The sequence below is a fragment of the Castor canadensis genome, chromosome 13 (genome assembly GCF_047511655.1).
Source record: "Castor canadensis chromosome 13, mCasCan1.hap1v2, whole genome shotgun sequence".
NCBI classification, from domain to species: Eukaryota; Metazoa; Chordata; class Mammalia; order Rodentia; family Castoridae; genus Castor; species Castor canadensis.
This window is the reverse complement of record NC_133398.1, coordinates 75,394,340-75,416,477: the sequence shown is the minus strand read 5'-3', so window position 1 is coordinate 75,416,477 and position 22,138 is coordinate 75,394,340. Positions and strand designations below refer to the sequence as shown.

At 35.3% G+C, this 22,138-nt stretch overlaps 1 protein-coding gene across 1 annotated transcript in view; it reads right to left on the bottom strand.

Annotated features, from left to right (window-relative positions):
- Positions 1-7,721, bottom strand: part of LOC141415444 (aldehyde dehydrogenase 1A1-like) — a 36,350-nt gene extending 28,629 nt beyond the window's left edge. Inside the window, exons 1-2 of the mRNA XM_074052045.1 lie at positions 7,485-7,721; positions 3,748-3,852 (exon numbers count right to left, since the gene is read on the bottom strand). Coding sequence (XP_073908146.1) covers positions 3,748-3,852; positions 7,485-7,706 — 327 coding nt within the window. The 5' untranslated portion in view covers positions 7,707-7,721. The remainder of the gene's footprint in view (positions 1-3,747; positions 3,853-7,484) is intronic.
- Positions 7,722-22,138: the final 14,417 nt, after the last annotated feature.

Below are 22,138 nucleotides of genomic sequence, written 5' to 3'. Positions count from 1 at the left end.
GTTTGTGTGTCTGGTAGGAAGCCTTGCCCTGCATCTTGAAAGAATATAGTATGGCCTATGCAAACTTGGGAAAAGATCAAAATACAAAGCATAGCTTCTACTGAAAATGTGTCACTATTGCATCTTATTAAAGTTGGAAAACCACACTTTGAAGTACAGTGTTAAATCTGGAATTATCTATATTTATCATCAAACTATTATGAATTAGTTTCATGCAAGAAGGGTAACTTAGAAGAATAATCTGGTCTGATTTATCAATAATTATACTGACTACAAGCAAGGTTCATATAATATATCACTGATTATCTCACTGCCAAACTTTTGGGAGAATGATGAGTGTATATAATAAGAATATGCATCTATTTCTTGTTTGGTGAGAAATACATACATTTTAGATATTCAGTTAATCATATGTATTGCTTATATTTGGACACTGTTTTATGCTACAAATTGTAGCCTTTTCCAAACTAAATTTAGAGACCATTATTTGAGAAAAAAGGCAAACCACAAGAATCTGAGATTGCCAGCATGATTTGTGGATCCCATGGCTCATGGAATAAATGCAGCTCTGTGTTTAAACAGATGTGCATGACATACTTTCATTTGGGTCCTTCAGCTGAGTGTTCTGTCATTGGCCTTAGCCAAATAAGGACTAACATAGGCATCCTGACCTCCCCAAGGGATGTGGTGAAATTGGTTTCAAGATAAATAATTCTACCATGTAAATTCATCCCTAGAAAATGTTGCTACAAAGAAAGATGGTTTTCTTTTTCTACATCTTATGTTTAATATTGCAGAAGCAGAAATAGGGCAATGATAGTTAATTTATAGTTTTGGAACAAAAAAAACTCAGATTTGAATTCATATTCCTCTTTGTTAGCTATGTAAGGTTTGAAGCATCCAAGCATTCATTCATTGATCTAAAGATTTCGTACACACTCCACTCTTAGCATTCTCTTATCATCAGTCTGCTAGTGATAGAATAGTGAAATATTCAATCAAATAGGTACGACATAAACTAAATCTTACTATCATCACTCCATTACATTATAACTGAAATCACAGGCAGTCCTCAGTATCTGAAAGGAAATTACTTTCAGGTTGCCCTTGTAGATAGCCTAATCTTAAGAATGTGCAAGTCTTTCCTATAAATTGATGCAGTATTTACCTATGCACAGCCTTCCATATGCTATGAATCATCCCTAGATTACTCATAATGCCTGATAAAGTGTAAATGTTACATAAACAGTCGTATTGTTTAGAGAATAATAATAAGAAAAAATATCTACATATTCAGTATCAACACAACCATGATATCATAATTACAAAGTTTATGTCGGTAAGAGCCTAACATTTTTGATCCTTGGTAGTTAAGTCCACAGATGCAGAGTTTATGAGTAGAGAGGGCCCATGTATTCTAAAGTGAAATATGTATGCTGGGCCACAATTTCTCTAACGTTCAGTTTCCTTTAAAATCAGGGTAAATTGAATCACAGGATTGTGTTAAGGACTACACACAATAACCCTTGACACACAATTTCAATGTGACAGACATCAGGTTAAGTGTTCATTAGATGAGACAAATTTTGCTGTCAGCAATTCTATATTTTTACATTTCCTTTCAGTTTTCACAGCCTTGTACTATTGTAGGCTCTTATTATTCCATAGAATCAACATCTTCCAAGTTCGTGCTCTTCCTCTCCAACTGTCCTCCCTATTGCTAACAGGCTAATCTTCCTGATGGAGTTGCATCTTCTCAGTTTCCCTTTCGATGTTTCCAACTGGTTCCTTTTCTCAACACTTCCAGGGCCAAACTCCTGAACTGGGCCACATCTCAACTGCCCAGACTTTATGATCACAATGTTTCTGCTCAGTCTACCCCAGCCCGTCCCACCTAGTCCTTTAATGTGTGTCACTGAACGTGTGTACTTACCCTTATTTCTAAGAATACTTCTTAGGACACAGGCTTCTGGTCCCGACAGCCCTTTCCAAGGAATGATCAGTATTTTTCTGCTCAAGTTTGGCCTTCTTGCAATTCATGAAGGTACAAAGTGATTGTCACAACAGTTTCCAGTCATAAACTATTTAGCTATCAAAATCCATGCCCTTCTTCACACATCTACAGACAACTGATTTTCAACAAAGGGATCAAAAACATACATTGGAGAAAAGGGAGCCTCTTCAATAAATGATGCCGAGAAAACTGGGTATCTACATGTGGAGAAATAAATCTAGAACTCTATCAATTTACACAAAAATCTACTCAAATGGATCAATCATCCCAAAACTGACCAGAAAATATGAAACTACTAAAAGAAAACAGGGAAATTCTTTAAGACCTTGGTCTAGGCAATGAAGAATTTATGCATAAGTGAAATCTTTAAGACACACAGAAAGTGAAATCTGAAAGTGAGTGACACAAATCTATTTGATTCTGTTTTTACTTCTCAAATTGCTGACTCCTGAGCTTAAACTCAACACTCCTGCCCTTTCAGGTTTGAGTCTCACTTTGTTCTGATAATACTTCAATTTGAATTCAGTGCTTCTCCCAAATCCAGGAAGTTCCCCAGCTCTATTGCTGTCTTGGATTAGAACTGTCCAGTTTAGTCAGTACCTTGAGATTTGTGGTCTCATGGACTGAGGCTGAGGTAATGAAGGAATGGCACCTGGACAGGAACGTGTGATTGCTACAATCAACTGAAACATTGTCTCATAAATGGCATTGTCGCTGAATATTGTTGACTTCACCTCCCAAAAGTCTTTTTTATGAAACCAAATTTTTTTTATGTCTTTGTATCTTATAATACAGAGATTTAAAGCTTGGTAATCACTGCAACTAAACAGCAGAAAAATTATTTCAAATTAGACTGAGAAGCACAAGAACATTTTTGAATATTTTTCAGATCAAAGTTCTGAAGCCTTTTGTTTTCCTTACCCCTCAGGCTATTAAATATCACCCGGTTTTACTTTTACAATAATCACTAGGAAAAGGAATAACCCTGCCAGTCTCAGGCTCTGTTTGGGGTTAGGAAGATGACATTTCAATGCTTATTTCATGTCTTATTAGCAAGATAAATTGGAGTAAATTACTCAACCTTCTATTCTTCCATCATTACTATTTGTAAATGCAATTAAAAATAGTGTCATCTTCATATAGTTTCCTGAAATACTAAATTAAAAGAGCATTTAGAATTTAAAACTATTATTTACATACATTTTCATTTTTGTTATTTTTATTAGTTACATTTATCAACTTTTAATTCAACATTCAATTTCAGTCATTTTAAAATTCAATTTTAAAGGCATTGATTAATGATAACTCAATGATTTTTAGTGAAATAACTTGATATTACAGTGTTTTTAAATTCTTATATTACCTTTTAATTACTTTAGTCACATAAAAATAGAATTTGATATAAGTAAAGGATTTCTCTCCTTTTTAACTCTGTGGTCAATTCCTTCTTAGTCTGTTTATATAATATTTCTCTTTGTATTCTATTTCAATTGGAACACAATGAAGAAAAATTCTATTAAAAAGATAACCACAACACCCAGAGCACAGCGTCATCGTCATTCCATAGACATTGGTTTCCATGACCAAGGATAACTTAGAAAATTTGCCTGGATTTCTCAAGGAGCCCTATGTTCATGACATGTCCTTTTTAACTTGCAGTAGAATTTTGGAACTCACAGTGGTGGAGATATAAGGAACCTGGCATGACAGGGAAGCAGCGTTTAAAAACTCACCTTATCCCCTTCTTCTACCTGGCAGATTTCCTCCTCGGTGGCAGGATTGAGGACAGGGAACTTCTTGCCACTCACTGAATTGTGCCATTCATTGTTTATGAAGATCTGCATGAATGTAGAAAGGGTAGCTAATAAAAGCATTCAACTATGTAGCGAATGTTGGAAGCTTCTACAAACTTATAATACAGAATTATACAACTGCCTAAATGTTGCATATCCTTATCCTCTCAATTTTTTTGATTGTGTCTTGATATTTCACTTATAAACTCACACCTGTGCAAACAAGCACAAGTGCATAGCACACTAAAATAAAGTAGTAATGTTTATGTTTCATGAAGGCATGAAGTCATTTCAACACCTAGAAAATGTAGACCAGAGAAAGCAATTGTTTTCTTCTTTCAATAGCTGAGAATTGGGGGCATGAGCAGAAACTTCATAATTTTTATAAATCATTGCTTACATTTTCCACCACAAATCTGAACACGTTCATTTGGGGCTAGTGATGATCTGGTGACACAGTGATTATTTTCTGATGCTTTATTTTACTGCTTTAAAGCCGGCTTTAGGGTGGGATTTTGAAAGAAGATTGCTAAGAAAAATTGGTTCATGGTATGTTTTTCATTGACATTTTAAGGTTATAGGGGTTTTACTCTTCTTTTGGGAAGAGTACCTCATAGTTTACTCATATTCAGATAAAATCAGGTACTAGATTTCTTAGTGAACCTTTCTTAGTGAAAGAAATCAGAGCGATCCAGAAATTTTGGAATTTTGTTCTGTGTGCACCATAAAGGAACAGAAATGTGAGAAAAGCATGATGTGTCATTTAAAAAGTCTGAGTTTCAAACTTTGCAGTCTTGAATTTTCATTTCATTAAGAAAAGAAGGTTTGAAATTTACCAGAGAAAAATATTTGACAAAAACAAACTAGTAAGTGTGACTTTTAATTGATATATGTATGAACATCATTTGAATGGAAGGATGAAATCTGATTCTTTTTTTACTTTTTTTTTAAACCAATGGCTTTATAAATCTTAAGTTGTTTCTTGTTTTTAAGGAAAAAAATGAAATAGCTCTTGTATGATGAATAAAGATATGTTGTGTTTTGGTCAAATGCAAGATTTCTTTTCTCCTTACATCCCTTAATTTACTATTTGTTATATTATAATTTTTTTAGGTTTATGATAATAAGTAATTTGTTTAATTTCAAATCCTAGGTAGCTGTAATTGCAAATCCTAGGTAGCTGATACATACTTTTTTAGTTATTTTTTTGTTTGGTTTGGTATTCAGAGAACTCAAGGCGTTGTGCCTGCTAGCTATGGAGGCACTTTATCACTTGATCCACACTCCCATCCTATTTGCTGTAGTTATTTTTGGGATAGGATCTTCTGATTTTGCCTGGGCTGGCCTGGACAACATTCCTCTCATTTGTGCTTTCTACTTAGCAGAAATGATAAGCAATGCCACCATGCCCAGCTATCGGTTAGATGAGGGTCTCATTAACATTTTGTGCAAACTTGAGCCAAACTACAATCCCCTGATCTCTGTCTCCTGAGTAGTTAGAATTACAGGTATGGGAAATCACACAGGGCCAATGTATATAGTTTTCAAAGAAGGCTTTTAAAGAAGACATATGGACTGAGTTGTTTTTTAATTTCCTATGTATTTTGTACATAATTAAAATATGCTTTTATATTAGAATATATGAAGTTTAGTGCTATGTTTTTGGATTATTTTTACTGTTGTGCTAGGTTTGGGTACATTGTGGCATTTAAAAAAGTTCTTACAACACAGCAAATATATTATTCTTATATTCACCCTTTCCACTGCTGTCATTTATCCCCACCAACTCCTGGAATAGTTTCAACAGGTATCATTTTTTCTTTTACATACATGTAGACACATTTTTGGACCTTATTGATCCTCCTACCATGTTTTCCTGCCACTTCCCCCCTCCCACTTGTACCAATCCTCCACCCTGGCAGGACTTATTCTACTCTCTTGTTCTCTGATTTTGTACAAGAAAAAAGAAAAAAAAAAAAAGAGACAATTTTTCCTGTTTTAAATAAAACTAGTTACACAGGGAGATTCCTTGTGACATTTCCATGTATATAGACATATATTATAATCACAACTGGTTCACCTCTTTGTTTTTTTCCTTCATTCTTCCTCAGTTCCTTTCTTATGGTAGTTTCAGCAGGTTTAAGAATTCTATATTCATTCTTACATAGAAAATAAATCAACCATATTCATCTTCTTTGTGTCTTTCTTTAACCTTGCCCCTTTCATATGTGACCTTCCCTCCCCCTTAGTGTGATTAGTTTTTCATAATATCGCTATAATTGTATTTGGTCTGTATTCCACATATGAAAGGGAACATGCAGCTTTTGGCCTTCTGAGCATGGCTAACTTCACTTAAGATGATGTTCTCCATTTCCATCCATTTACCTATAAATGACAAAATTCCATTTTTCTTTGTGGCTAAGTAAAATTCCATTCTATATAAATACATTTTCTTAATCCATTCATCAGTAGATGGGCATCTTGTCTGGTTTCATAACTTAATTAATGTGAATAGTGCTGCAATAAACATGGTGTTCAGGTGCCTTTGTAGTAACCTGTTTTAACATGTACTATCATTCAGACAATTCCTCCTAACTTGATATTTAAAGACAAGTTATTAATAATTCAACCCTGAGGAAGAATGTACTGAACACCACTCCAAGGTTTAAATCCATTGGTATGTTAACTATAAATTATTTAGTGATTAAAAATTCTCCAATGACAGCTATCAGGATTATACATGCTAGACGTGAGTACACTATGATGTTAGGGATTTGATATAAAATGGATAGGGGACAAGCCTCCTTGTTTGCCTGTTCATACCAATACAATTACTCAGACAAAAACACCATCATTCTGTGCATGTTAAAGAGTTCAAATGAACTGCAGTGCTGGTCCAGAATTGAGAGAAGATGTGGGTTAGACTTTTTGTTTGTCTCTGTTTTCACTTTGGAGAGTTGGGATGTGTGAGGAAAACAGGCACTTGTCTGTGAAATAGGCCAAAGTTCAGAGAAACTCTCAGAACAACATTTCCTACTTCTCTATGGTTGCAGATTATAAAGTCTAAATCTGGCTCTTGCTCTTGTTTCTCTAAGTACTTTCCAGTTAACCATTACAAACCTACTCCCATAGCAACAAATTCTCTGGAGAAATAAATATGCATGGTTTCTTTCCCAAAATATGCAAAATAACACAAGTCTATTTGAAATTTTATGAAACAGCCTTCATCCAATTATCATACTTAAATCCTCTGTTACTAACATTCATTTTATTAAAAATATAGGGAAGTTATATTATTTCAGTATGCTCTGCTTCTCCTTTAAAGAAATTCCCACTTGTTGGACTCATTCTAGTAAGTTCTTCCAGTAACTATTTGCCTCACTTTTCACATAGGCTGGCTGTACTGGTAGTTACCCAAGTCCACTGACTTCTGGTACATGAAAGTTTCACACAAACAGAACTCCTTTCACTTGGAGTTATTTTAAAAAATAAATTTATGAAAAGTTGTCGGATCCAATATGATTTAGAATTCACTATTTGTTCAGGACACTAAACCCAGACTTGAATTTTACAAACATTTTGTTTTGGCCTGTACAGAGGTTAAATTGACATTTTATGTTTTAATAGACGTACTCTTTACAAATCTGAGGAAAGCAGCACATACAAGTTATACTAACCTTAGTATAATGAATCTTCAAATTGGCGAGGGGGGTAGGTAAGTCTGACTTTCCAGAGGACTGCATTTCTGATTCGGTTCTGGGAACACAAGTGACAGGCTCAGCAATTTGATTCTGATAGAGCACTTGGTTTGTTTGTTCCTTTTTATCTGCATGAGGCTGAGGTTTATTTGCATATTTGAATATGATTGGATGAACAGACTTAGAGCATAACAGACACATCTTCTTTGTAACATCTAAGACAGAAGACTTTTGCCTTTACACTTAAATCCTTAAGATTCCAGCACTCAAGCATGGAAGTTGCATCTGGAGCTAGTGCACTATTTATGTATGAATTAATTTACAAAGCCGAAACCTGTGTTAAGGATATTTGGTGCAGTTGCTCTGGCCACTAAAGCCAGATTGTTTGTTTCGGTTCTTGATGTTTTTTTTCTTTTCCTTACTTTTCATACTATTATGTAACTTTCAGTTCTCTGGCAGACTAAGATAATTTAAGAACTGAAAAAGAATCTAAAAGGACATTTTTCTTCAGTAGGAGCTAGGAAGTAGAGAATCCTAGCCAGGTGTCCTCAGGACAGAGCAACCAGCAAAACAATTGGTCTCCCAGGGTGCTGCTCAGGAAAGAAGGGCCAGCTTTTAAAAATTCAGTAAAGCCTGTATATGTGCAGTGCTGTGTAAGTAGACCTAGTATGAGTTTAGTAACCCGAACCTCTTTTTATTTTCTATATGAGAGCAGAAAAGTCAACAAAATTTTTAGGTAACTCAGAGTACACTGTCATACATAACCAGCACAACCAGCTATATAGCAAAGTCATCTGTGAAAATTCACCTAAAATGAAAGTAACTTCCAGATTTGGATGATGACTATATTTATCACATATAATTATGGACAAATGTACAAAGAAAGATTTAAAAGGGCACTACAAATAACTTCAATTTTTAATGTTTCCAGCTAGGAAATTTCATAAAGGACAATTGTAAGCTGTAGGACACCCATGATATTGCACAACGCTTTATTGTGTTGAAGCTACAGCAAAAGCTACAAAGGAAGTAAGATAAAATTCTTGGATGCTCTCATTAACAATAACAATTTCTTCCTAATGAAACTGCCAGCTCCCTGAACATGGGACTTAGATGGGGAAAGGACTTAGAAGTGTCTGGTATTGGAATCTGTTTCTCTTTCCACCTTCACCTGGTATTCCCATTTTAGAGACAGGGAGAGGGTAAACAGCTTGCTTACCATCAAGTGCTAATAAGTAAAAGGCCAAAAATCTCATTTCAGGCCTGTCTAGTTCTAAAACCAGGGCTTGTTTTCTTTTTTCTCTCTGCCCTCTTCTTCATAAGAGGGTTCCCAGATAGGTTCAAAATCAGCTGCTCTAGTTCTCTAGGTCAATAATGACCCAGGCAGACATTTATGCTTAACCTTTAATTCATCTTAGGATGGGATTGGCAAACTTTTTCTGTAGAGGAGAGATAACAAATATTTTTCACTTTTCAGGTTCAGATGGTTTCTGCTGTAACTTATGCAACTCGGTTCCAAGAAACTGTAGACAATAGGTAAATTAATGAGTGAATGTAATTTTCAATAAAATTTCACTTGCAATAAAAGAAGACAGATCAGATTTGGTACCTGAGCCAGTCCTCTAGATTATAAGGCAATATCATTCCAAAGTCCTTGGCTATACCACACTTCTTGTTTGAAGAGCAGATAGAAAGTCCTGTGCTCTTTGAACATTTCCCTTTCTCTCTCTCAATTTCTTTCTGTTTGGAAATATGGTTGTTTCTGTTTCATAAATGTGCTTGAGTTAAATGCACAATTGCACAATAGCTGTTACATAACATGTTTGCAGAAACAGTGGTTTAGTTGCTGTCCTCTGCTCCCAGATCCACAGTTGTTTGTGGATTAAGACACTGGTTTAGTTGATGTCACTGAAATAAAGCCAAGGCTTCATAACACACATCGCCATGTCATGCCATTCTTTGGATAAACACACACTTGATTGGACTTGTTAAGTAATTATATAAGAAAGGCCTTGTTAAACCAGGTATCACTGATTATAAAGGAAACAACTTTGCAGGCAGGTTACCACACTTGCTTATGTCATTTCAACAAATATTTGCTAACAATCATTATATATCAGTCATTATTAAGCCTTGATTTCACTTGAAGGACAGATCTTTTCTGCTCAGAAACCACAAGCCACAAGATGTATATTTCAGAGGTATCTGCTGGTCCCAGAGTTTATTTTGTAGAGAAGTAGGTTGTTAGGAATAGCTGCATGAGAAGAGATTTTTTTCTTCACTTTTCTTATGGTGGGAAAAATGGCTCTGGTGAGAACAAGGGAAGCACACTTCACGACTGTACCTGGAGTTGTGTGTTTTTAATTGCATGTCTGGCTTATGCAGTAGGGGCTGGGGCTGGTACTTCAACTTGGGACCCTTGACAAGGGGCATTTAATCTTTTTTTCCTTCTTAGGGGCCAGCTAAATTACACAAATACACATATGTACACACACACACACACACACAGAGTAAGAGAGAAATAATAAACATAATATTCATCTCCTAAATGTGATTTCTTCCAGCCCTTTTCTCACATTTTCTGATTTCCAAATTTTCCAATTCATTGAAACTGAAATTCTTCCTTAGTCATGGGACACATCCAGGAACCTTCTCTATTTCCTTAATTGTCACTGGTAAGTCTGCCTGTTGCTTAACCCAGTGGTGTAAATGTCTCCATATTTCTGATGAGTAGACTTTTATCAGATACTATTTCATTCTCATTCATGTTCAAGTTTTAAAATTAACTATTAAATTTTAATACTTTGGTAATGTATTTCCAAAGTATGACCTTTGGAATATCTCACCTCGTTTGTGGCAAGATAAGCTGTTTGATTGGTAAACCGATTTTAAAAACAGAAGTACAATTTGAGTATATGTGTTTGCAGGCTATTTTCAGTTCATCTGCCATTTTTCTTAAACTTAGCAAAATTTCTTGGCCTACTGATTCCTCCTGCTCTTCACATATGCTATCATCATCCTTTTTTTTTGAGATATGGTAGATGTCCTTCTCACCTAGCACAGTCAGTACACTCATTGTTTAGTGTGGTCTCAGAAAGAAATGGTACATTTGAGCCTCTATCAGACAAGTGGGTTTGCTTATACATGAGCTTGTTAAATCTTACGGTGATATCACCCATTGAAACTGGATCTAAAATTATAAGAGGGAAAAAATTATGAGAATAATTATGTATATTTCAGACCACCAAGCTTAAAGTGATTATTACAGTGTTATAGATTTACAGCATTATACTGTTACATTAACTGTTACAGCTTCTGATTATGATAAAGCAGTAACAAGCAAACTTTAGGCACTGGCAATTTGTTGATGCTTTTCTTATAAAACTATTAATTTTATTTAGTGAAACAACAGTTACTTTCACCCTTACAATGTCCTGATACTTCAGGTCTGACTTTTAAAGATTATAAAACTGCAGTGCTTTTTAATGCAGTCTACAGGATGTGAAACTCTGTGTGGGGCTCAGCCACCTGTGGTGTTGTTTGAGAACCACTGTATTACCACACAGATCCCTACCTAACTCTGTTATTTATTCTACTAGTCGGACACTCAAAGTTCCTACCTCTTCTGAACTTTACTTTATATTTTAAGACTGTCTACATGAGATATTATCATTTCCCCAAAAATAATCTTTACCTTGAATTTTCAGTTTCTGATTATGACTAAACAGCACCAACCAAACTTCAGGCACTGACACATTTTTCCCTGTAAAACTAATTACTTTGTCAGTTACTATCAACCATCCGGTGTCCAATAATTTAGGTATGGGAGTAAAGAACATAAAACTAAAGTGTTTCTAGAAATTTGGGTTTTTTTCTCACCTCATTTTAGTCTGGTTTGCCAGGGGTCTGTCGATCTTATTTATGTTTTCAAAGAACCAACTTTTTGTTTCATTAATTCTTTGTATGGCTTTTTTTGGTTTCTATTTCATTGATTTCAGCTCTTATTTTTATTCTTTCTCTCCTTCTATTTGTTTTGGGATTTGCTTGTTCTTGTTTTTATAGGAGTTTGAGATGTATAATTAAGTCATTGATTTGAGATCTTTCAGTCTTTTTAATATATGCACTCATAGCTATAAACTTTCCTCTCAGGACTGCCTTTGCTGTGTTCCATAGGTTCTGGTAGGTTGTGTTTTCATTTTCATTGACTTCCAGGAACTTTTTAATTTCCTCTTTTATTTCATCAATAACCCATTCTTCATTAAGCAATGAGTTATTCAGTTTCCAGCTGTTTGCATGTTTGTTGTCTTTATTTTTGTTGTTGAGCTCTAGTTTTATTGCACTGTGATGAGATAGAATGCATGGTATAATTTCTATTTTCTTATATTTGCTGAAGCTCACTTTGTTCCCTAGGATACGATCTATTTTAGAGATGGTTCTGTGGGCTGCTGAGAAGAATGTATATTGTGTAGAAGTTGGATGGAATGTTCTGTAGACATCAACTAGGTCCATTTGATCTGTGGTATATTTTAGATCTAGGATTTCTTTATTGATTTTTTGCTTGGATGACCTATATATTGATGATAATGAGGTGATAAACCTCTGTGTTGGAGTTAATGTATTCTTTTATGTCCTTCAGGGTATTTTTGATAAAACTGGGTGTGTTGACATTGGGTGCATATAGGTTGATAATTGTTATTTCCTTTTGGTCTATTTCCCCTTTTATTAGTATGGAATGTCCTTCTTTATCTCATTTGATCAATGTAAGTTTGAAGTCTACTTTATCAGAGATAAGTATTTCTACTCCTGCCTGTTTTGGGGAGCCATTGGCTTGGTAAATCTTCTTCCAGCCTTTCATCCTAAGCCTATACTTATTTCTGTTGGTGAGATGGATCTCCTGTAAGCAACAAATTGTTGGATCTTCCTTTTTAATCCAATTCTTCAAACGGTGCCTTTTGATGGGGGAATAAGTCCATTAACATTAAGTGTTAGTACTGATAGATATGTGGTGATTCTGCCATTTAGTTGTCTTAGTTGTTTGAAAGTTTGATTGTGTGTACCTAAATTGAGGTTACTCTCTACTTTCTTGCATTTTCTTTTCCTGCAGTTTGGTGCTGCTTGTCCTTTCATGGATATGTTGGATTTCACTTTCTGTGTGCAGAATGCAAAAGTGGAAATAACAACAAACACCATGGAAGTCCAGGAAATCATCAGAAACTACTTCGAGAACCTATATTCAAATAAATTGGAAAATCTTAAAGAAATGGACAGATTTCTAGATACATATGATCATCCATAACTGAACCAAGAGGATATTAATCACCTGAATAGATCTATAATACAAAATAAAATTGAAGCAGCAATCAAGAGTCTCTGTAAAAGAAAAGTCCTGGACCTGATGGATTCTCTGCTGAATTCTATCAGACTTTCAAAAAAGAACTGATACCAACCCTCCTTAAACTGTTCCACGAAATAGAAAGGGAAGTAAAACTGCCTAACACATTTTATGAAGCCAGTATTACACTTATCCCAAAACCAGGCAAAGACACCTCCAAAAAGGAGAACTATAGGCCAATCTCCTTAATGAACATTGATGCAAAAATCCTCAATAAAATAATGGCAAAACGAATTCAACAACACATCAAAAAGATCATTCACCGTGAGAAGTAGGCTTCATCCCAGGAATGCAGGGGTGGTTCAACATATGAAAAATCAATAAATGTAATAAACCACATTAACAGTAGCATAGACAAAAACCACTTGATCACCTCAATAGATGCAGAAAAAGCCTTTGATAAGATACAACATTAATTCATGATAAAAGCTCTAAAAAAAGTAGTAATAGAAGGAAAGTACCTCAACATCACAATATATATATATATATATATATATGACAAACGTACAGCCAGCATTATACTTAATGGTGAAAAACTGAAACCATTCCCTCTAAAATCAGGAGCTAGACAAGGATGCCTACTATCTCCACTCCTATTCAACATAGTCCTGGAATGTCTAGCCAGAACAATTAGGCAAGAAGAAGGAATAAAAGGAATATAAATAGGTAAGGAAACTGTCAAAAAATATCCCTATTTGTAGATGATATGATCCTATACTTTGAAGATCCAAAACCCTCTACTCAAAAGCTCCTAGACACCATCAATAGCTGTAGCAAGGTAGCAGGATATAAAATCAACATAGAAAAATCATTAGCATTAATATACACTAATAATGAACAAACTGAGAAAGAATATATGAAAACAATTCCATTTACAATAGCCTCAAAAGAAATCAAATACCTAGGTGTAAACTTAATAAGGGATGTGAATGACCTCTACAGGGAAAACTATAAACTTCTGAAGAAAGAGATTGAGGAAGACTTTAGAAAGTGGAGAGATCTCCCATACCCATGGATTGGTAGAATCAACACAGTAAAAATGTCTATACTCCCAAAAGTAATCTACATGTTTAATGCAATTCCCATCAAAATCCCAATGATATTCATCAAAGAGATTGATAAATCTACTGTTAAATTTATATGGAAACACAAGAGGCCATGAATAGCCAAGGCAATACTCAATCAAAAGAACAATGCTGGAAGTATCACGATATCTGACTTCAAACTATATTACAAAGCAATAACAATAAAAACAGCATGGTACTGGCACAAAAACAGACATGAAGACCAATGGAACAGAATAGAAGACCCAGATATGAAGCCACACAGCTATAACCAACTTGTCTTTGACAAAGGTGCAAAAATATATGATGGAGAAAAGACAGCCTCTTCAACAAAAACTGCTGGGAAAACTGGTTAGCAGTCTGCAAAAAATTGAAACTAGATCCATGTATATCACCCTATACCAGTATTAACTCAAAATGGATCAAGGATCTTAATATCAGACCCCAAACTCTAAAGTTAGTACAGGAAAGAGTAGGAAATACTCTGGAATTAATAGGTATAGGCAAGAACTATCTCAATGGAACCCCAGCAGCTCAGCAACTAAGAGATAGCATGAATAAATGGGACTTCCTAAAACCAAAAAGCTTCTGCTCAACAAAAGAAATGGTCTCTAAACTGAAGAGAGCACCTCTTCAGTGGTGGGAGAAAATATTTGCCAGCTACACATCAGACAAAGGACTAATAACCAGAATATATAGGGAACTCAAGAAAACTAAATTCTCCCAAAATTAATGAACTAATAAAGAAATGGGCAAGTGAACTAAACAGAACTTTCTCAAAAGAAGAAATTCAAATGGCCAAAAACACATGAAAAAATGCTCACCATTTCTAGCAATAAAGGAAATGCAAATTAAAACCACACTAAGATTCCACCTCACCCCTGTTAGAATAGCCATCATCAGCAACACCACCAACAACAGGTGTTGGCGAGGATGCGGGGAAAAAGGAACCCTCTTGCACTGTTGGTGGGAATGTAAACTAGTACAACCACTCTGGAAAAAAATTTGGAGGCTATTTAAAAATCTAAACAATGATCTACCATATGATCCAGAAATACCACTCTTGGGAATATACCCAAAAGAATGTGACACAGGTTACTCCAGAGGCACCTGCACACCCATGTTTATTGCAGCACTATTCACAGTAGCCAATTTATGGAAACAGCCAAGATGCCCCACTACTGATGAATGCATTAAATAAATGTGGTATTTATACACAGTGGAATTTTATGAAGCCATGAAGAAGAACGAAATTGCATCATTCATAGGTAAATGGATGGAATTGGAGAACATCATTCTGAGTGAGGTTATCCTGGCCCAAAAACCAAAAATCTAATGTTCTCCCTCATATGTGGACATTAGATCAAGGGCAAACACAACAAGGGAATTGGACTTTAATCACATGATAAAGCGAGAACACACAAGGAAGGTATGAGGATAGGTAAGACAACCAAAAACCTAGATAGCATTCCTCAACACAGAGAAACTAAAGCAGATACTTTAAAGCAACTGAGGCCAATAGGAGAAAGGGACCAGGAACTAGAGAAAAGGTTAGTTCGAGAAGAATTAGCTTAGAAGGTAACACACACGTACAGGAAATCAATGCATGTCAACTCCCTGTATAGCTATTCTTATCTCAACTAGGAAAAACGCTTAGTCCTTCCTATTATTGCTTATACTCTCTCTTCAACAAAATTAGAGATAAGGGCAGAATAATTTCTGCCTGGTAGAGAGGGGTAAGGGGGGGTAAGGAAGGGAGCAGGGGGAGGTAAAAGAGGGGATGGGGGGAGGGTGGAGAAATGCCACAAAGAATGTATGCACATATGAATAAAATAAAAATTTTTAAAAAACATCTAAAGTGTTTTGAATCCAATCTAAGTATTTCTGCCTTTAATAAGTACTTATATTTAATATGCATTTAACATATATGCATATTTCATCCTTTAGGTCTATTTATGTCCATTGTGTTTACTAAGTGACTTTTTGCTTTTTTGTTTCCTTATGTCATGTAGGAGTAAGGATGGCTGTCCATGATGGAAAACCCAAAACAAATATTCTAGGTGAAAATTGATTTCTTTCTCAAATAAACAGGGATTTTAAGTAGGTCATCCAGGGCAGGACTAGTGTCACATAGAGGCTTCTTCCAGCTCACTGCTCCAATGACTTTTGGTTTCTTGGTAAGAGAAGGATGCTACACTTCCTTCAACCACATTCAAATTCCAGAATTCAGAATGAAGAAAGGGTAAGAAAAATGACAAAGAACAAGGTCCCATTACATTTTGAGAAGTACTTTTCTGAAAAGTAGAACTACTTGAACAGAGTATAGTCACAAAACCACACTTACCGGTAGGGTAAATAAAGATTTTTAAAACTTTTCTAAGCATTTTGGCTCAGATGTAAATTCAGTAGCTATTATATGAAGGAGGATGGGAAAGAAGGTAGCAGTTTCTGTCCTGACCCCTTCTTCCTCTTGCCTATTTCCTTTTGCATTGATTACAACATCTTTATTCCTCTTTTGTCACCTCTTGTTATTTGGAAGAAATACTGTATGTCTTTGCTTATTGTCCTCATTTTTTAGCACAGTCGTAAACATGTTTCAATTTCATCACCATCTTTTTTTCTTAAGAAAAATTGAAGACTTTTTAACTGTACAGCCTGGATACACTAGTACTGTTCTGCATATAGTAATTGTCCATTATAAAATTTTTGTTCCATCTTGATTGATGTCCCCAAATGTGTCACAAATCATATCATTATTATTTTATTCAGATAATTTCTATTTTATTATAGCTATTTATTAAGAAATTTCTTTGCCTATAACTTAATATTTGCCCTCAGTCTTCCCTTCTAGATTAAATTTCCATCTTTGAGAATGTGTTAAAGTTCAAATTCTTGATCAATGAATGACTTCAGGAAGATGTCAATTTAATTAAATTTTTAGTGAGCATCTTGGCTTTATCAAGATAGCTTTGTTTTCATTAATTTCTGTTTTAATCTTTTTGTTTTATTTTCTTTAGGTTTTTTTGGTCATCTTTTTCTACCTGCTGTATAGTTAGGTCATTAAAATTTCATATTGTCTTCTTTTCACTTAAACCTCTAAGCTTCCATCTAAGCATGTCTTCAGCAGCAGCTACAAGTTTGTTTATAATATTTTCTTTTTTAGTCAATTCAACTTACTTTCTAACTTTATTATTGTTAGGATAAACAGATTAATGTAAAAAAAAATTAGAAGCTTTTCTTCTCTTCTCTTCCCTATTTTTTTGTTGCTACTTTTAAGAAAAACCAGGAGAGAACAAGAGGGCAGACAGCTCATAAACAATGGGACCTTGACTTAACCATCTCAAAGAAATACTCCAGATTCTCATGGTTGCAAGAATCAGGTAACCTCCTTTTTCTGTCAACTAAGATACAACCAATATGTAGGATGCACATAATATTCCACATAATATTCAATGACTGACCCTTAAATTGGTTTTTTATAGGGCATAACAGTCAGGCATGAGAAGGCAGTTGTTCCTCTACTTCCTCTACTGGTTCACTGGCACAGGCTCTGAAGATGCTTCATTTTTTTCTTTCTCTTTCTTTTTCTCTTTTTTTTATTCCTTCCCAGCTGGTTAGTAAAACAAAACACAACACAGAACTGCAGAAAGAGATATGCAAACATCTGGGACCATGGGGACCTGCCAAGTCTACTGCAGCTCGGGGGCACACTGCAACCTCCCCACAGCCAGACAAAACTGGTGACCAAAAACACAGAAAACATTTCCCCTCCCCATCTGGAGGGGCAGAACACAGAGCAGAACTAGCCTCTGTGGGGGGGGGGGGCGGTCACAAACCAGCAGCACTTTGCTGAAAACTACACATTGCACCACCTTGTAGAAATCTAGAGCAAGCTTAAACTGACAGAGCTCCTAGAGAAAAGGCTCAACTCTAGCTCCCAGGCCTGCCTTGTACATAGAAGGGGCTCGCTACTGCTGATATACCAGCTCCCCAAAGGACCACTTCTGAGGACCTACCTGAACCAGAGGGCCCATGATACCAAGGAAAGCCTGAGCTCTAATGCTCTGAGCTCAGACAGCCCAAAGCTTTCTGATAGGGAGGGTCATGCAGTCCAGCCTAGCAGAGTTAAAAAGGGACAGTGACACAGTCAAAGACCCAGTGAAAAGTGTCAGCACCTGGATTTTTACTCAGATGTAAGAGTTCAGAACATTCATTAATCTAATTTATATATACATATATTATATATAGTATGTATATTATATATGTACATAAGTGAATTTTTTACTTTTTACATTTTTGTCTTCCATTTTATTCTTACCTATCTCCTTCTTCCATTCTATCCAAACATGAATTCACTTAGCCCTCTATTGGTTGATATTTCTTTCCCTCCCCAAATTTTTTTCTATTCTTTTTCTTCTTCTTTCCCTTACCTTCCTCTCATCTGCCTCCTTTTACCCCCACTTCTCCAATGTCCTCAACCCTTACCACTCACTGAATAATCTGTTATAACAACATTCCATGTGACCCCCATCATTCCTATCCCTCTACAGTCCCTGACAATAACATTCTCACACACAACAGCTAAACAACACTTTAGCACACATTAGGGCCTTATTACACTATAGCCCCCACACCTCACACTCCTTCCCCCACTCATCCCACCACCCCTTTCTACCCTCTTCTCTAGCACAATTTTTTAAATACATAAGTATCTCTCTCTATCCAAGCTCTTATCCCCCCAATAACTACTGTTTATAAATAATATTGCCAAGAGGTTTTCTATATATTATGCAAATAACTTTTCAGGAATGGAATTTGTGAATTTGTTACTGTGAAATTTTACTTGTAGGTCAGGGACAGAAATAGTACAACAACCTAGCTATCACTAGGCCAGTCACAGCATAGAAATTAGTCAAGGGAAAGAGAACAGGTGATAATAACCGCATCTAACTAATGAACAAAACAGGAGCAAAGCACAGAATAGAAACATGGGAAGAAGAAGAAGGAACAAGAATACAACTCCTCAAAATACTAACAATTACTCAATATAGGATTTGATGGAAGGTGAAGGAAATGAATCCCCATTTCTTGACCCCTGTACAATGATGCTTTGAAACTTCAATGGGCTTAAAGAAGAACTTATAAAGGACTTACAAAAACAACTAAAAGACTATCAAGGAGATGCAGATAAAAATATCAAGATGACACAGAACCAATTACGTGAACTCAGAGAGGATTTCAACAAACTCAAAAATGAAACTAAGGAGACTATAAAAAAAAGAGATACATGAAATAAAGAAGACAGCACATGATATGAAAATGAGTTTAGCAAAGATGTGGAAAGTATCCCAAAACAGAATGAAACAGAAATCCTGGAAATAAAAAGTTCCTTAAATCAAATAAAAAATACTGTTGAAAGCCACTTTGGCACACACAAAAAAGTGGAAGGCAGAATTTCAGAGCTCAAAAATGAAAGAGATATTAAAGAAAAATAGAAGAATTCATAGACAAAAGACTAAAGAACTCTGAAAAGAATTCACAAGAAGTCTTTGATTCCATCAAAAGACCAAATCTGTGAATCATGGGCCTTAAAGAAGGAGAAGAAGTACAAGAAAAAGGTATACATAATATAGTCAACAAAATAATAGCAGAAAACTTCTCAAGTCTAGATAAAGGGTGCCCATTCAAGTACAGGAAGCCTCTAGGACACCAAACAGACATGAACCTTTTAATGGCATAGTATGGTTAAAACAAGTAGCAGAGAGACTAAGGAAAGAATATTAAAGGCTCAGAGAGTAAAATCTAATAATATGTACTGGTAAACCCATCAAAAAAACAACAGATTTCTCAACAGTATTCTGAAAGGAAGAACAGCATGGAATGATGTATTTTCAGCACTGAAAGAAAATAATTTTAGTCCTAAGATCCTCCACCTACAAAGCTATCTTTTGAAGTTGATATAGGAATAAAAGTCTTCCATGATAAACAGAAACTAAAACAATATTTGACAGCCAATCCATTACTACAGAAGATACCAAAAGGTACGCTACAAACAGAAGATGAATACAAACAAACCATGAAAGAATGGGAATTATTAACCCTTAAGAAAAGAACAGACAAGTAATCAGAGCGTAGCATAGAATTAGCCCCATACATAGAAATCCTTAAATAACAAAAACAACTAAATGGCAGGAATCACTACATACCTCTCAATATTAACACTAAATTTAATTGCCTCATCTCCTCTATCCAAAGACAACAATTGGCACACTGGATTAAAAAGGAAAATCTGACAATATTGTTTATTAAAAACCTACCTGATCGGCAGAAACAAACATTGCCTGAGGGTGAAACAGTGTAAGAAGACTGACACACTAGTAGCTCCACAAATCAAGCAGGAGTAGCACTACTTATAACACATAAAGTAGACTTCAAACCTAAATTGGTCAGAGGGACAAAGAAGGTTTTTAAGAGATACTAACAGTTGTTAACTTCTATGAAGCCAATGTTGCTGCACCGAACTTCTTAAACATACACTACAGGACTTATAAACACAGATAGACACCAACATAGTGGTTGTGGGAGACTTCAATACTCCTCTAGCAACAAAGATAGGCTATCCAGACCAAAAATAAAAAATCAAAGAAACCCTAGAACTAAAGGAAAATACGTATCTAATACACCTGGTACACCTCTACAGAATATCCCATCCTGCAACAGCATAATATATATTCTGCTCAGCAGCCCAAAGAACTTTCCTCAAAACAAACCATATCTTAGTTCACAAAGCAAGTCTCAGCAAATATAAGAAGTTGAAATAATCCCTGGCATGCTGTCTAACCATAGTGCAATAATACTAACACTCAACAACAAAAGAAACAGCAGAAAATACTCGAACAATTAGAGACTGAAAAACATGTTGCTCCATGATTAGTGGATCATTGAAGAAATGAGGGAGGACATCAAAAAAGTTGCTGGTATTTAATGAAAATGAAAACATGATCTATCAGAACCTATGGGACACAACAAGTCCTGTCTTAAGAGGAAAATTCATAGCTATGACTACATATATTAAAAACACATGAAGATCTGAAATACATGACCTAATGCTGCATCTCAAACTCCTAGAAAAAAATGAGCAAGCTAAACCCAAAATAAGGAGGAGAGAAATAATAAAAAGAAGGGCAGGAATCAATGATGTTTAGACCAAAAAAAAAAAAAAAACAAAAAATCAATGAAACAAAAAGGTGTTTCTTTGAAATAATAAACAAAATTGGCCCTGGAAAATGTAACTAAAATAAGGAGGGAAATACACAAATTAATAAAATTAGAAGCAAAAATGGGAAGATAAAAACAAAAAAGGAAAACCAGGGAATCATCAGGGATGATTTTATAAACTTATATTCCAGTAAAATGAAAAATCTAGAAGAAATGGACATATTTGTAGATCTAGATCTCTGACACTCATAGATTGGTAGAATCAACATAGTGAAAATAGCTATATTACCAAAGCAATTTACATGTTCAACATAATTTCAATCAAAATTTCAATGACATATGCAACAGAGATTGGAAAATGAGCCCTAAAATTATTGGTAAAAGAAAGACTGCAAACAGCCAAGACAATACTGAGCAAAAAAGAGCAAGGCCAGAGTTGTGACAATACCCAACATCAAACTATACTACATACCAATAAAAAGAATATGGTACTCACACAAAGACAGATATGAAGACCAGGGCAACTGAAGACCCAGATACGAATCCTTGCAGCTACATTCACCTGGTTTTTGACAAAGGTGCCAAAAAAGCTACATACAGAAAAGAGAGCTTCTTCAACAAATTTTTTCTGGGAAAACTGAATCCCTGCTGCAGAAAACTGAAATTAGATCAGTGTCTTTCACCTATACAATATGAACTCAAGGTAGATTCAGGATTTTAATATAAGACACAAAACTTTGAAACAAGTGTAGGAAAGAGCAGAGAATACATTGGAGGCAACAGTCATAGGCAGTGAATTCAAAAGAACTCAAGTGGCTCAGCAACTAAGAGAAATCATGGACAAATGGGACTACATGAAATTAAAAACCTTTTGCAAAATAAAAGTAATGTTTTCTAAATTGAAGCAGCTACCCACAGAATGGGAGAAAATCTTTGCCAGCTATACATCTGACAAGGAA